Source organism: Melanerpes formicivorus, unplaced genomic scaffold, assembly GCF_026170545.1.
Source record: "Melanerpes formicivorus ecotype bairdi unplaced genomic scaffold, bMelFor1.0.p_v2 SCAF_80, whole genome shotgun sequence".
Taxonomy (NCBI): domain Eukaryota; kingdom Metazoa; phylum Chordata; class Aves; order Piciformes; family Picidae; genus Melanerpes; species Melanerpes formicivorus.
In genome coordinates, this window is record NW_027142432.1 from 799,374 (window position 1) to 815,000 (window position 15,627).

The 15,627-nt window shown below is 52.0% G+C and overlaps 3 protein-coding genes across 3 annotated transcripts in view; 2 read left to right on the forward strand and 1 right to left on the reverse strand.

Annotated features, from left to right (window-relative positions):
* Positions 1–15,627, reverse strand: part of LOC137454324 (zinc finger protein ZFP2-like) — a 394,553-nt gene that overhangs the window by 109,413 nt on the left and 269,513 nt on the right. The window lies entirely within an intron of this gene.
* LOC137454423 (zinc finger protein 850-like) overlaps positions 1–15,627 on the forward strand; it is a 349,726-nt gene that overhangs the window by 55,265 nt on the left and 278,834 nt on the right. The window lies entirely within an intron of this gene.
* LOC137454394 (olfactory receptor 14A16-like) lies at positions 11,661–14,420 on the forward strand. Its single transcript, XM_068164437.1, has 2 exons — positions 11,661–12,578; positions 14,154–14,420. Exons 1-2 carry the CDS (start codon positions 11,661–11,663, stop codon positions 14,418–14,420), a joined length of 1,185 nt encoding a protein of 394 aa, XP_068020538.1.

The window sequence follows — 15,627 nt, forward strand, 5'->3', positions numbered from 1 at the left end:
GGTGTGTCAGTTTCAATTCAGACCCTGAGGAGACTCCCACACAGTGGGGGAGGGCTGGGTGGGGAGGGAGGGATACACTTCCCTGCCAAGGAGCCCTGCACCCATGCCTGGTGAAGGAAGACAACGACCCCCTGATGAGAAGCAAGCTGCAGGGCTGGCCAGGAATGGATCTTGATCAGATTCCTGATGTCTTCTTTTTGTCTTGTCTTTCTGGGCTTGAATGCTGCTCACTGGACAGTCACTGGAAAATGAGAAAGTCTCCAGCAGAAGTTCCCAACCTACCACAGTCTGGGACTGCAGACACAGCACTGTTAGGTCTGCCCTATGAACTGTTTCCAACTAAGGCAGCAGCTGAGCTGACCACAGACTCAAATGCAGGAGGAGTGTGGTTCACAGCTGCATCCACCCACTGCACGAGATGCAAATGGCAACAGAAAGCTGCAGTGCTGGAGGTTGGTACTGGGAAGACTGTGACAGAGGAAGGTGGTGCACAGGAAGGAGAATTGCCCTGCACTCATGCTGGCAGCAGAGAATGGTGCCACTGATCTTCACACTGATTCCTGTGCAGCCTACAAAGATGCCACTGAATGGATGTGTCAGGGGGAATCTAATCAATCTGGAGAGTTGGAGACTGGCAATGGTTCTGAGAAATAGGTCACTCAAGATGTTCACAGGTAGGATGGGTCAAAGGCCATGCACAGAAGGGAAGAGCTGCTGCAAAATGGAAGCAGCAGACAGATCACACAGCAAGAATTCCTGTGGTGAACAATGAAGAGGAAGATTGAGCAGGATTTGCTGAATGGGTGCACATCAGAAGAGGCCACCCAGGGAAGGCCAACCTCTATTCTGAGTGTCAGCCTCAAGGGTGGTTGATTTGAAACATTTGAAACAATTCTTACAGCTTGTCCATGATGTTGGGTAAGGCTTAAGGTCAACCACCCAAACCAAGCCTCTGCCCAACAGATCAGACACAACAAGACTCTGTGGAGCCCCTGGCAAATTGATTATGTTGGCCCTTTGAAGACCTCTCCTGGGAAAAGTTATATCCTGGTAGGAGCAGAAGTGGTTTCAGGATGAACCATGGCCACAGCTCTCAGTACTGCCACAGGAGCTCAAAGGATTGAAGCTCTGGAGAAATGGTTCAGCATTCTACCTGTGCCTGAGTGTGTCCAAAGTGACAATGGATCACACTTCACAGTGAGCACAATGCAAGACTGGGTGCAAGGAGAATGAATTAAAGGAGTGTTCCCTACCCCATATTATCCTCAGGCTAATGGTGTAGCTGAACAGACCAATGGTCTTAGTAAAAGACATGCTGATAGCTCAAGGCACAGCTGGGCTCACAGTTGGCAGAAGCAGTTTTTACTGTCAGCAGCTGATGAGGAATATATGGAAGCCCCAAAATTCAATCATTTAGTCCCATGGCTACTGCCCATGGACCTGATGGACAGAGGAGTAAATCCCTACCACAGATATTGATAGCACAACCTGTACCAGTGAAGCCTCTGTCCTTTGGCATTGTGCTCATGATATTGGCAAAACCCAGAGGCTTCTATGCCTGGGAAGCCTTGGATGGGATTAGGATTGGGCAGGGACAGCAATGGGGAGGCTGGGGAGGGTGAGGAGCAAAGTTGTCCATTCAGTGTCAGACTTGAAGGACAGATTTCCCTGCAGGTGCAGATATCCTGGTGAGACAGCCTGGGTCAGTGTCACTTGGTGAATTATCATCTCTGCTCTGAACTGAAAGCTAACAGAATATTCTACCTTTGATATGAAATAAATAATAAAGGAGCTTTGTGAGGAGCACTTTGAAACCTTGAAGAAAACCACAAAGACACAAATAGCTCTTAGGGCACTTGGGGATCATTGCCTGAGCCTCACACACTGAGAGGAGACTGAAGGAATCTGCTCAAGAAGTCAGAAGCATAACAAAAATTCCTTCAAGTATTAATTGGCCTCACTGAGGGTCGTTAGCAACAAAGCCTCCCAGGGGTGGTTAGAGAAGCTCAATGAAGGCCATGATTGAAGGCAGACAAAGGCAAAGTGCATCTGAACAAACCCTGGCCTTGGTTTCTGAAAGAGAAAGGCCAAGCTCTGACCCTCAGGCCTTGCAAAGGCAGATCCTGAGAGCCTCCAACTAAAACTTCCTCTCAGCAGCCATGGTGGCAGAAGCTGCTGCCAGAAGGAAGAGGATCAAGACCTTGTCCCTGTTGAGCCTTTCATCCCTGCCAGAGCCCTTGGCCATCCCTCCTGCAGGCTGTGCTACCCTGTCCAATGCATGAAGCTCTTTCCCTTCAGGCTGTTGACATCCATCTGGCTTCCCCATCCAGCTCTCCCCCTGACATTTCCACCCCTTCACTCAGGGCTCTCCACTCTTCCTGCCTGTTCCTTGACACACAAAGGCAGACATGGGCTGTGCAGACTCCTTCTGGATCACCTCTTGCACCACAGCTCTACATTTTGAGTGACATTTCTTTGTCCTGGCCTCCAGTCTGAGCCTTTAAGTTGCACCTTCTGAAGGTTTCCTTCTGTGTCCACAAGCAAGAAAAGCTCCATCACCTGACACCCCCCTTCAAGCAGGTGCACATCACCCCTGAGCCTTCACTTCACCAGGCTAAAGATGCTTGGCAGCTTCAGGTTCTCTGTAGAGACTCCAAACTCCATCCAGGCAGATCTCCTAGGGAGGTTCTCCAGTACCTCTCCATTCCTCCAGACTAAGGAACTCCCCAGCCAGACCCCAATATTGCAGATGTGGTCACAGCAGTGCTGAGTGCATGGGGAGGACAACCTCTGTGTCATGGTGGCCACACTCCTCCTACCACAGCCCAGCTGCACTTGGCCTTCTACACTCTGCTCAGTCTCTGCTTCAGCTCAGGCCATTGGGAATGGTCTCTGCCAGAGGCTTTTCTGCCTGGGCACTGAGCAGAGCCTCCAGCTGCAAAGCAACAGTCAAGGCACCTCCCTGCTGCTGCCTTTCTGCTTGGCAGGCACAAAGGATGGCACAGTCCGCAGCCCAGCCCTGGGCCTGCTGCTGGCCAATGGCACAAAGGGATTGGAGTTTGCAGTGACCTCACACTCACCTCCTGACCATGTGGCTCCTCCTGCCCTAGGAGCTTCTCAGCCATCCCTGATGTCCCAATGCTGGCCCAAGGCCTCAGCCTGCTTGTGGCCTGGCAGCTCACAGGCACAAGAATCTTCTCCAGGGCCTTCCAAGGCAGGTCCTTGCTGCTGCCTCTCAGCTTCTCCAGCAGCCACAGCCAAGCCCTGTCCCTGCTGCTGTCCCCTCAGGCCCTCAGGTGGCAGGGAGGTGACAACCCACCTCCAAGGCTCTTCCTGCAGTGGCCACCAGCTGCTTAGGGACAGAGAATCACACAAGTCCCTTGCCCACCACATGCCTTCTGTTGGCCTGCTAGGGACTCTGGCAGCTGGGAGGCCAAAAGCACAGAGGCCAGCCAGGAGCCAGGGGCTGCCCTCTCAGATGCTGCAGCAAGAAGTGACCTCCCAGTCCCTTTCCTGCCCTCTCCCTGCTGCTGCCCTCTCAGCTGCTGAGCCATCAGTGACCTCCCAGCCCCTGCCCAGCCTTGTGGCTGCTGCTGTGCAGGAGATCCTCAGGCACAGTTGAACTGACCATGTCATTGCCACCCATCTGCTCCTGGTGTCCATCAGCTGCTCAGCCACAGGCCACCTCCTGCTCCTTTTCCAAGGCCATGAGCTTGCTCTGTGAGCTGCCAGGCCCTACCCTGAGCCAGGGGCCAAGCAGAGTCACTCAAGGGTAGGAGCGGATATAAAAGATGGGTCAGAGCACAGGAAGGATGTTTGGGGCTGGAGTGTCCATGGGAGGGCTGAGGGTTCTGAGATGCCTTTGAGGGCTGGGGCTTAGGCCAGGGCTGAGGAGAGGCTCTGGTGTCCTGATGAGCCCAGTCTGAACTGGGAGGGCTTATACACTGCACTGGTTAGGCCACACCTTGAGTCCTGTGTCCAGTTCTGGGCCCCTCAGTTTAGGAAGGAGGTTGACTTGCTGGAACGAGTCCAGAGAAGGGCAACGAAGTTGGTGAGGGGTTTGGAACACAAGCCCTATGAGGAGAGGCTGAGGGAGCTGGGGTTGCTTAGCCTGGAGAAGAGGAGACTCAGGGGTGACCTTATCACTCTCTACAACTACCTGAAGGGAGGTTGTAGACAGGCTGATGATGGTCTCTTCTCCCAGGCACCCAGTACCAGAACAAGAGGACACACTCTCAGGCTGCGCCAGGGGAGGTTCAGGTTGGATGTTAGGAAGAAGTTCTATACAGAAAGAGTGATTGCGCTATGGAATGGGTTGCCCGGGGAGGTGGTGGAGTCGCCGTCGTTGAGGGTGTTCAGAAGGAGACTTGATGGGGTGCTTGGTGCCATGGGTTAGCTGTTTGGGTGGGTTGGATTGGTTGATGGGTTGGACACGATGATCTTGAAGGTCTCTTCCAACCTGGTTTGGTTTATTCTAATAAAGGTTTATTCTATTCTACTCTGTTTTGATTTAAAGCAACAGTACTCATTTTGTCATTTTTGATTGCAACGTCTTTCAGAGATTTGTTATTTAGAGTTTTGTTAAGTTTTTCTAATAAGCATAATGAATAAGTAAGCATTTGGTATTTATAAGTACTTAGTACATAGTAATTGCAGTAAGGTGTATGCACTTAGTTAAGAGTTCAAATTGTAAGATTTTCTTTTGGTTCGAACCTTCTTAGTTGTCTGCCTAGGCATTTCAAAGGAGCTCCATGTAATATAGTTAAGGAATGTATAAACAGGTTTTAGTTTTGGAAAGTGTTTTTTAGTTAATGTAACAATTTTATTTCTTTTTAGACACTGATTTGATGGATTAATTTTAACATAGTTTTTTAAGGTCTTAAGGATTTTTTGGTATTAGCATAAGTTAAGGTTTGTAGCAAATAGGTATTAATTTTAACAACTATTCCTTCACTAATGTGCAGAAGAACCAAGACTGAGAGGAAACAGCATTTCCCATGAAGTCGAACATCGATCACAATAACTATTATGATAATCTGGGGTCAAAAGCATCAATCAAAAAAATATTTTGTCCTGAATGATGAATTTGAAAATAGGCAGTTTGGGCTGGTAAATACAGAAAACCTATTTTGTGGTGAGGAAAAGGATTTAAATCCCCATGGAAAATTATTGAAAGGGATTGGCATAAGTGGGAAATAAAGACTAGAGAAATTTTAGTTGGGAAATATCAGGAATAATTAAAAGAATTAGTAAAAGGAAAAGTAAGAGACATAAGATTTTGAAGGAAGAAGAATTGAAATAACAAAAGCACAATGGGAAATGGTAAACAAACTAACCAAGGAAGTAGAGAAGAGACTCCAAATGGAATTTTGAAGTGGGTTAAGGAGTTAAAAAATCTGTAGGGCTCCTGAAGAATGTAACTGCTGCCGAGAAGAAAATACACCCGGCTGCTGGTTGCACCCCAGCAGGCCGAGGAGGCAGAGTTCACATATACTTGGTGGAGCCTAATTTTGATCCTAACCCTATTTGTACATAAGTAGTCCAATCGAAATCAAAAACCATGTTCCCATGTGTGGAATCTTGATCAGACCGGAGAGAAAAGACTTGAACTTGAAAAAGCAATGGTAAATTTTTCTGCTACAGTTGAAATCATAGTAAATGCAAGCATAGATGCAATAAAAGTGCAGCAAATTGAAATCAATAGTCTCTCGAAAATGTCTACTCAGAATAGATTAGCTTTGGATTTTTTATATGTTAAGGAAGGGGGTGTATGTGTAGTCATAAATGTAAGTTGTTGTAGTTATGTTAATCTAGATAAACGAGTGAAAACAGATTTACAGGCAATTGTAAACCACAATCAGATATTACATCAGATTTCTTTAGATGATACTTCTTGTGGATTTAAAGAAATATGGGATAAATTAACTTTCTGGTTACCAAATCTAAATTGGCTTAAACATTTGTTTGTAATATTGTTGGAACAATTGTAATATTGCTATGCATAATACTCTGCAATTGTTGTTACAAAATACTAAGACCTTTAAGTAAGATTGCTCATGTCAATGAGTTACAAGTAGAGAATTATGATCAGAATGTGATCAGAACAGATGAACTTAATTATGATCCAATTAAGAAGGTTCTGAAATATCTGGAAATTTTAACACAAATCAATGGTGACAAAAAAAAAAAAAAGGGGGGGGAATTGTGATGAATATACTGGTGATTTGTGTCAAAATTGTAAGACTTAGAGTGCACTGGGATTAAGGGTCAGGATCTTGTGAGGCATGTTTAGAGGGTAAAGAGAAAGAAACCTCTCTTGCAGACTTGCAAGGACACTGTCTGGTTAATTGGAGACACCACGGCTGAGAAGGAGCTGTCTTAAAGATAAACATTCAGAACTGGGAATTTGTTTTCTTCAGATAAGAAGCCTGCACAATTGAGCATGTGTGAAAGTGGATGCTCTGACCCTTACCACACTGAATGTAGGGAGAAGGGATTTGACCACCTATTCTAAGACTATCATATGCCTCCCTTCTATTTAGCATAAGTTTGCTTATATAGATGATGAAACTATATAAGATGAAGAAAACTATTGTAAGGTTGCTTTTTGGGTGAAGTTGGTACCAATAAGAGATCAGTATTACTAGGATGACCAAAAACACATTATTATGGGTAATTTTATATTGGGCAAAGCAATGAAGCTCTTTTGCTCTTGCTGCTTGCCTGCAAGTTTTCTGTCTGTGAAGCTAGAGCCTGGCCAGATCTACCTTTACAGATTAAAGAAATCTTGCTACCATTAAACAAATTATGATTTTTGACCATCCTAGAGAAAATAAAGATGCAACATAACAGGTAATAATGAATTGATTGAACTTTTTCAGACATGTCTGATAGGGATACCCAGACTTAATGTTAATATGTTTGTTAATTATAGTAGTAAGTTTTAAGGTTCTTAGATATTATTGTACTCATTTTGATTATTGTTAAGCTTGTTATGCAAAGTGTCCAAAGAATAACTTCCAAGGCCTTACTTGCACAAAAGAAAAATGGGGGAATTGTTGTCGGACAAGAGGGGACATGGGTCCCAGGAACACCTGTGCAATTCAGGCCTTGAAGAATTCTTTGTTGATAATATAGTAGCAGAGTAGGAGATGTGAGAAAGTGCTGATTGCTTGGTATGCTGAAGTCCAGCTGCCCCTGAGATGGGAGGCAAGCAAGATAAGGAGGAGGCGAGATCTGGGAAAGAGAGCAATTAGGCCGGATGGAAGAATTCCACAGAGTTGTGAAAACAATGATGTAACCTTTTAGAGAGCAACCAATAGTATGTTGCCAAGTGGGCATAATTATAGCAAACTGTATATAAGATGTGTCTGATGCTCAATAAAGTGGGATCCGCTGATCAAATTGGTCGTTAAAGCGGCCCCCTTCTTGCAGTAGTCTAAGGCTGATTGGCCTCACTGTGTCAGTGACTGCAGTGACTTCTCCTCCAGTGAGCTCTCAGACACCCTCCCAGTCCAGGCAGACTTGAAGCTCTCTCTGCCTTCCTCATCTTCCTGAGATCCTCTGGCAGTGTCCTCAGCCCTGCTGTGCTGTGCAGAGGAGCTGCTCCTGGCCAGAGCTGTCTCCTGCAGCGCTGCCTTCTTGCCAGCAGCTCCCTCCAGCCCAAGAGCCTGGCCTGGCTCAGCAGCAGAGGACCAGCCCAAGCCATTTAAAGGAGCCCTCTGGTGGCTTTGGTGCCAAGTCCATGAACCTCAGAGACTGAGAAGCAGTACCCGAGTACCCCCAGGTCCCTCTCTGCCTGGCCGCTCTCCAGCCACTCAGACCCCAGCCTCTGGCACTGCATGGGGTTGCTGTGGCAATGTGCAGATATATATTGGCTGTTAGGTATTGCCTGATACCCCTGTGTCATCCTGGTTTAAAACATCCTTGCTGGATAGTAGTCTAAGGCTGTGACTGGAATCTCAGGAGTAATGTGATCTACTGTATTCTGATTGTCCCCTGGTACTCCGCTCTGGTAAGGCCACAGCTCGAGTGTTGTGTCCAGTTTTGGGCACCACAATACAAGAGAGATGTGGAGATGCTGGAGCCAGTGCAGAGGAGGGCAGGGAAGCTGGGGAAGGGCCTGGAGAATAAATTCTGATGAAGAGTGACTGATGGAGGCTGAGGGAAGACCTCGTGGCTCTCTACAGGTGCCTGAAAGGACATTGTGGAGAGACGCTGATGTTGGTCTGTTCTCACAGGCAATCAGCAACAGAACAAGAGGGAACAGCTTCAAGCTGCAACAGGGGAGTCTTGGACTGGACAGTATGAAACAGTTTTTGTCACTGGAAGAGTGGTCAGGGACTGGAATGTGCTACCCAGGGAGGTGATGGAGTCCCCAGTCCTGGATGTATTTAAAGGTGGTTTGGATGTGGTGCTTGGAGATTCGATTCATGAGTGACCCTTGCAGAGTAGGGTTCTGGATGGGACTTGGTGATCCTGAGAGTCTTTTGCAACCTGAATGTTTCTGTGAGTCTGTGACACTTCTACCAATTTCTAAGACTGTTAGTGATTCTATTTGCTGTTTTTAGCCAGTAGTTTATTGTCCCTGTGCTGGTAGATGGCATCTTACATATGCCTCACTTGCTGAAACTTCATCTTCTGTTCACTCTGCTAGGGCTGTTCTTGGAGGGGTTTGCACTTCAGAGGCTGTGTAGACTTAATTTGTCCTCTGAAATCTGTTTGTGCATTCATCCCAGCTATTGAAGGAAAGAGTTGAAGGCATGGGACAGTGTAGGAGAGGCTGCAGTAAGGATGGCCAAGGGCTCTGGCAAGGCTGAGAGGCCCAACAGGACCAAGACCTTTGTCCCCTTGGCTCTGGCAGTTGCCTCTGCCACCAAGGCCTGTGAGGAGAAACTTTGCTTTGAGGCTTTGAGGTTTTTCTAGTCCAAGGGCAGTGGTCAGGGCTTGGCCTTTCTGCTTCCTAGAACAAAGGCAATTTTTCCTCCCCTGTACTTTGCCTTTGTCTCCCTGCAATCCTGGCCTCTAACAAGCTGCTCTAACGAGTCCCTGGGGAGCCTTTGTCAGTAACAAGCCTCAGTGAGGCCAATCAGTGCTTCAAGGTACTTTGGAGTTTTCTTCTGACTTGGACTTCTTGAGAGGCTTCTTGACAGTACCTTGGCAGAGTCTCCTGGCAGTACCTGAGGATGATGTAATCAGCCCCAAATACTCCATGAGGCTCATTAAATACTGCTGAACCTCTAATTATTGCCATGGTTTCTGCAGCTGATTGGAGAGGTTTTTATTGCACAAAGCATCTGATAAAAATTATTTTTAAAGGTACATTTAATTCCTTTTTCAGCAGGAGTTGTCTCTTTGCAAGCAAACCACAGCAAAACCTGACAAGGTCCTACCCTGGTTGCTGCTCATCCTCACTCCCCACTGCACCCAGCAGAGCCCAGAGCCATAGGTGAGGGACAGGATCTGACTTGCCAGGGGCTGGGGGTCAGGGCTTGGCCCTTTGGATCAATGAAACCCCTCCAGGTTTCCTCAGCAGCAGAGCCACCTTGAGCTGCTTGTCCTGGCCTGTTAACACTGCCTCAGTTCTCTGCTCTCACCACAGCCTGGTGATGCTTCAGTGCCTCCAGTGATGCTTCCCTTGCATCCACTGTCTCCTTCTGCTCTAACCAGACCCTGGGGACCCTTTCCCAGTATGCTTCACTGGGACCCATTAAGAGTAGAAGAAACTTCAGAGTTTGAATCTGACTTTGACTTGTGGAGAGGTTTCATCAGCTTCCTCTCAGTCCCTGAGGTTCATGGACTCGGCACCAAAGCCAGCAGAGGGCTCCTTTAAATGCCTTGGGCTGGTCCTGAGCTGCTGAGCCAGGGCAGGCTCCTGGGCTGGAAGGTGCTGCTGGGAAGCAGGCATCACTGCAGAGAGACAGCTCTGGCCAGGAGCAGCTCCTCTGCACAGCACAGCAGGGCTGAGGACACTGCCAGAGGATCTCAGGGAGATGAAGATGGCAGAGAGTGATTCAAGGTGGTCAGGACTGGGAGGATGCTGAGAGCTCACTGGAGGAGAAGTCACTGCAGTCACTGACATGGTGAGGCTGTGGGTGCAGGGTGGTTCAGGTGCAGTTCCAGGCAGCATCTCCTAAATCTGGCACAGCCACAGCTGTTGCTGGCTGTGGGGAGAAGCTGTGTGTGGCAGGAGCCACTCCTGGCAGTGCAGAGCAGGGCAGGGTGGGGCAGGGTCCTTCTGCTCTGGAGAGGCTGCTGTGTGGGTCAGGGCTGCTCACAGATGCAGCTCAGCACCAGGGAACTTCCAAAGAGATGTTTCAAGGACAAGGTCCAAGTAGAGTGTGCTCTAAAGAGAGAATAGTTCCTGAGTCTGTGTTTGCAGTTTCCTTTTCTGAGGACAAGGGAAAGTGGGGAAAGAAAGAGAAGTAACAAAGGACCATTCAAGTTGGAAAAAGTCCATGAAAGTGGGGAAGTGCTTCTTGGAGTGGTCAGGAGGTCTGCTGGGAGCCTCTTAAAGAGCCTTCAGCCTCTGCCTGTGGACAGCACCAGCAGCACCCTGGCTGCACTCATCAGGATGCTCCCAGCCAGTGCCCTGCAAACAGGCAGGTTTCTGTAGGTGAGTGCACAGGGGCTGGGATGGGCTCTGTGACCAGGGCAAGTCCATCACCCAGCACACTCCTGCCAGGGTGAGAACCTCCAGGCAGCAGGGATCTGATCAGGGAAGGAAACTGAACCCAGCAATGTTGTGGGAGGGAGCATTCAGACATCTCCATCTGATCCCCTCCAGGCCAGACCCTTCCTCAGAGCACAGACCTTGGCCTCTTCTTCCCGCCAGAAAAGCCTCTGCCCTCAGGGTCGTGGGCTCAAGGTGTGAAGCATCTCCTCTGCAGCCAGAGCTCCAGCAGAGGCAGAGCTGCAACAGGAGAGGAAATGCCATTGGATGTTGCAATGAGCCCTGAGTGTGCTGGGCTGGAAGTGTGGTGCTGAGACCTTGAGAGAGGCTGAGACACTGAGTGGTCTGTGGGGGAATTCGTCTTCTCTCAGCAGGGTCTGGTGGCTTTTCAGGGGGACATGGGAGTGTGATCTCCTCCAGCTCAGCAGGGCACAAGCCCAGAGAAGTGGGGAAGTGGCAGCATGGCCAGAGCAGCTCCCCTCACTCTGCTCTGAGCCACAGGCAGCCGCTTGTCTTGCAGGGTTCTGCTCTCTCTGTTCCCCCTGAGGGCAGCAGAAATGCTGTGTGTGAGAACTTGTGACAGCCATGACCACTCTGGGGGTGAGATGTGGACAGCTGGAGTACAAAAGCCTAAAACATTCAGGAACTGCCTTTTTCTACCCTCTCTCCTTAGCACTGGGAGATGCTGAGAAGCCTTTCTGCTTTGGGACTCTTTCCTCTGAAAGTGGACACCAGACCTTGCTGCTGCCTCCACCACTCCCCTGCTGCAGAGCAGGACTGACTCAGCAGCAGGAAGCAGGCAGAGTCTCTGCTCTTCCTTGCATGCTCAGTCAGCACAAAAGAGTCCAGCAACAGAGCTGGAGGGAGGTGTCCTCCAAAAGAAAACTTAAGTCTCTGGATCAGGGGCTGAGAAATGGCTTTGGTTGTGCTCCATTGACTTGTGACTGCCTTTGCCTTTTGGCTACTGCACTGTGCACAAAGGGCACAAATGCCCAACAGCAGCTCCATCACCCACTTCCTCCTCCTGCCATTCCCAGGCACAAGGCAGCTGCAGCTCCTGCACTTCTGCCTCTTCCTGGCCATCTACCTGGCTGCCCTGCTGGGCAATGGCCTCATCATCACCACCATAGCCTGGGACCACCACCTCCACACCCCCATGTACTTCTTCCTCCTCAACCTCGCCCTCACTGACCTGGGCTGCATCTCCACCACTGTGCCCATGTCCATGGCCAATTCCCTGAGGGACACCAGGGACATCTCCTATGCAGGATGTGCTGCTCAGCTATTTATGTTTTTCTTTTTCATTTCAGCAGAGTATTTTCTCCTCACCACCATGTCCTATGATCGCTACGTTGCCATCTGCAGACCCCTGCACTATGAGACCCTCCTGGGCAGCAGAGTTTGTGTCTGCCTCACAGCAGCTGCCTGGGCCTGTGGGTCTCTCAATGCTCTGCTTCACACAGCCAATACATTTTCCCTGCCCCTCTGCCAGGGAAATGCTGTGGAGCAGTTCTTCTGTGAAATCCCCCAGATCCTCAAGCTCTCCTGTTCCACATCCTACCTCAGGGAACTTTGGCTTCTTGTAGCCAGTGCCTATTTATTCTTTGTCTGTTTTGTGTTCATTGTGGTGTCCTATGTGCAGATCTTCAGGGCAGTGCTGAGGATCCCCTCTCAGCAGGGACGCCACAAAGCCTTTGCCACCTGCCTCCCTCACCTAGCTGTGGTCTCACTTTTTCTTGGCCCTGGCACCTTTGCCTACTTGAAGCCCTCTTCCATCTCTTCCCCATCCTTGGATCTGGTGGTGTCAGTTTTGTACTCAGTGGTGCCTCCAGCAGTCAACCCTCTCATCTACAGCCTGAGGAACCAGGAGCTTAAGGCTGCCCTGAGCAAACTGATCCCTGGATGCTTTCAGAAGCAATAAACTCTTTGTCTTCTCCTGCAGAGCAGTTCTGATGCCACTCAGTGCAGGCCCAGCCTGGCTGCTTGAGCTCTGGCTGCTGCTGGTATTTCCCTTGTAAGAATGTGGTTCCCTTGTGTCATGGTTTGGAGCTGGCACTTTAGCCTAGTTTCTAATTGCAAAGCCAGAGCAGAAACTTTCTGGAGATCTTTGAGTGACAGGTAAATGTAGTTGGGGATTTGCCACAGCAGAATACTAACAGCTGTGTCTCTGTTCATTCCATTGGTTGCTGCACAGACTCTTCACTCTCACGTTCACTTCTTTGCTCTGTGTCTCTGCTGTGCACTGCTGCCTTGTCTCTTTCCTGACCTTCTGCTGGTTCATTTTGTCTGCAAAGATAGAGGGAAGGGAAAGGGGTGAAGGAGTTTGTGAGCAGCCCCTCTGGGCCACGCAGGGGGGTTTGGAACAATTCAAGGGGGTACTTGTATTGCTTTGAATTGTAAATCTCTGTCAAAAGATTTTGTACATCTTCATGGCATTTTATACTTCTGGAGTTTTGCTCACCCTTTGTAAATAGAACTTTCATTTTGCTTCCAACTTCTGAGGTTGTTGGGTTTGGGTTGTTGGTTTTTTTCGGTAATTTACCCCAGTTAGCTGAGGGTAATCTCAGCCAACCACACCACAGAAATATCATCATTCAAGACCATATCTGATTCAGTCTTGGCCTGTCTGCTGTGACCCAGAGGCTGCAGACATGAGGAGCTGTGCTCCCTGTGTGTTCAACACAATAAAGGACCCTGCAGGAAGTTGTTTCTCTGAGTTCCCTCCTCTAAGGCTTCTGTGGAGCTTCAGGGCAGTGCCTGTGTGCAGAGGTGGAGGGGCAGAGTCCCAGCACAGCAGCAGCGACAGGGAGCCCCAGAGCTTCAGCTGTCCTCAGCTGCTCTTTCTTCCCTTCCACCCTCTCTCACTGAGCCTCTGTGCTGGGGCAAGACCTGAGTGCTCTGGCAGCTTGGGCACCTTGGGATCCCTCGGCCATCTGGCGCCCAGCAGCTCCCAGGGCCAGGCACCGGCCTCCCCCTCCGGCCGCCCCTGGGGCCGGGGGTGGCTCGGACTCGGCGCCCCCAACGTGTCGTCCCGTCCCCCCCCGCCCCGCACCGCCGAACATTCGCTGCAGCCGAGGGCTTGCCGCTCGACGCCTACCCCACCCGCCCCGCCCCCCGCTGCCGCCCGGCGCTGCCCCGGCCGCTGCGCCCCGCCTCTCATCGCTCCCCCCACCCGGCAACCGGCCGCCGGGCACGGCAAGTCCCAGGGCAGGGAACAGGTGCTGCTGGGACCCCCGTGCTGGCTGCCGGCTTCCCGGGGCTGCCCCTGGCACGGACAGGTCGCCCCCCCGCCCCGGCGAATGTTCACCGAACCGGCTGCCGGCTGCCTTCGAGCACCCCCCGCCCCCTGCCACTATCGTCCCCCCCGCCCGCCGCCTCCGGTGACGCTTCTCCCCGCACCGCCTCCACTGCCTCGCCCCACCGCCGGCGAACGAGTAGGCGGATCCATACCGTCCCGAGAGCCCGAGGCGGTGGGACCCAGTGCGGGTCCGGCCGCGGCCGGGACCCCGTGCCGGTCGCCGGCTTCCCGGGACGGCCCCGGAACGGCCGCGGTCACCGGCCTGGTGACGTTCACAGAAGCGGCTGCCAGCTGACTTCGAGCCCCCACCCCCTCCGCCTCCGCTGCCGCTTCTCCCCGCACCCCCTCCACTGCCTTCCCCCACCGCCAGCGAACGAGTCGGCGGATCCATACTGTCCCCAGAGCCCGAGGCGCTGGGACCCAGTGCGGGTCCGGTCGCCTCCCGGGTGAAGTTCACCAAAGCTGCTGCTGCCTGTCTTTGCCCCCCCCCCCCACCCCGGGCTCTCCCTCAGCCGGGAGGTAGACGTGCTCTCCCTCGGCGAGTAGACGTGCTCTCCCTCGGCGAGTAGATGTGCTCTCCCTCAGCCGGCAGGTAGACGTGCTCTCCCTCGGCGAGTAGACGTGCTCTCCCTCGGTGAGTGGACGTGCTCTCCCTCGGCGAGTAGACGTGCTCTCCCTCGGCGAGTAGACGTGCTCTCCGCGGAGATCGCGCTTGTCGCCAAGGGGTCGCTGTTGCGCTCTGCCTCCGCCTACGTCATCGTACAAGCCGGCGTGATTTCTGCGACCTGCCGCTGGGCGGAGGTCGGCTGGTTGTGCGCTCGCGGAGCTGACGGCCCTCCAGTTCCGTACATGAGGGAACGAGTGACGCCGAGCACTCCCAGGGCAGCGCTGCCGAGCGGCTGCTCCAAGCCACCCGCCAGGCGGCTGGGCAGGGGTCCGTCTGGCTTCTCGGTGGCTTTCCCCCGGGTCAGAGAGGGGACCTGCGGGGCCGAGCAAAGGTGCGGCGGTTTGGAGCGGCCGCTGGCGCACCCTCAGCGGTGTTGGATGGGTTTCGCTCGTCCGTGAGCCGGAGCCCAGCCCGGGCTCGGCAACGAAAGAGGGGAAAAGAAACAAAGTTGACGAGTGGCTGGCGCCGGCCACTGCCGAAGTGTGGAACCCCCGAAGCGAAGTTTGCCCGCTGGGGCACGGGGGCAGAGAAAGCCGGGGAGACGTGGTGCCGGCGTCGGTCCCACCAAGAATGGAAAGCAAGCCCGTCCAGGCACGGCGAGAGAGAGCCCGGTAAGGGGCAGAGAGAGTTCCCAGCACTGGACCCTCTTCACGGGGGTTCCCCCCCATGGCCAAAGCCGCAGCCCGCGGGGGCACAGCATCTAAGGGAAAAGCCAGCGGCGGTGACTGGCCACTCGTATGCTATGGAGCCCGGCATGGGGGGAGGAGGGCAAGCCGGTGCCCCAGCACGGCTTCCTCCTGGCTCCAGAGGGGCGCCCCGTGATGGAGATGTAACTCGGTGCAGCTTGAGGGAAAATGCAAGCCCACATTTCGGGGAGGCAGAGGTGCCCTGCGAGCCGGTGCGGCCCGGTGCAGCTTGCCCCCCCCCCCCCATCTCTGGAGGGCGCCCCGTTTGCTCCTCCGGCGTGTTGCCCGCACGCCGAGCCCCGTG

Coding starts and splice junctions, on each gene's coding strand:
- LOC137454394 (XM_068164437.1), top strand. CDS start 11,661: ATGCCCAACAGCAGCTCCATCACCCACTTCCTCCTCCTGCCATTCCCA. Junction 12,579..14,153: donor GCAAACTGATCCCTGGATGC/TTTCAGAAGCAA, acceptor GGTGGGACCCAG/TGCGGGTCCGGCCGCGGCCG.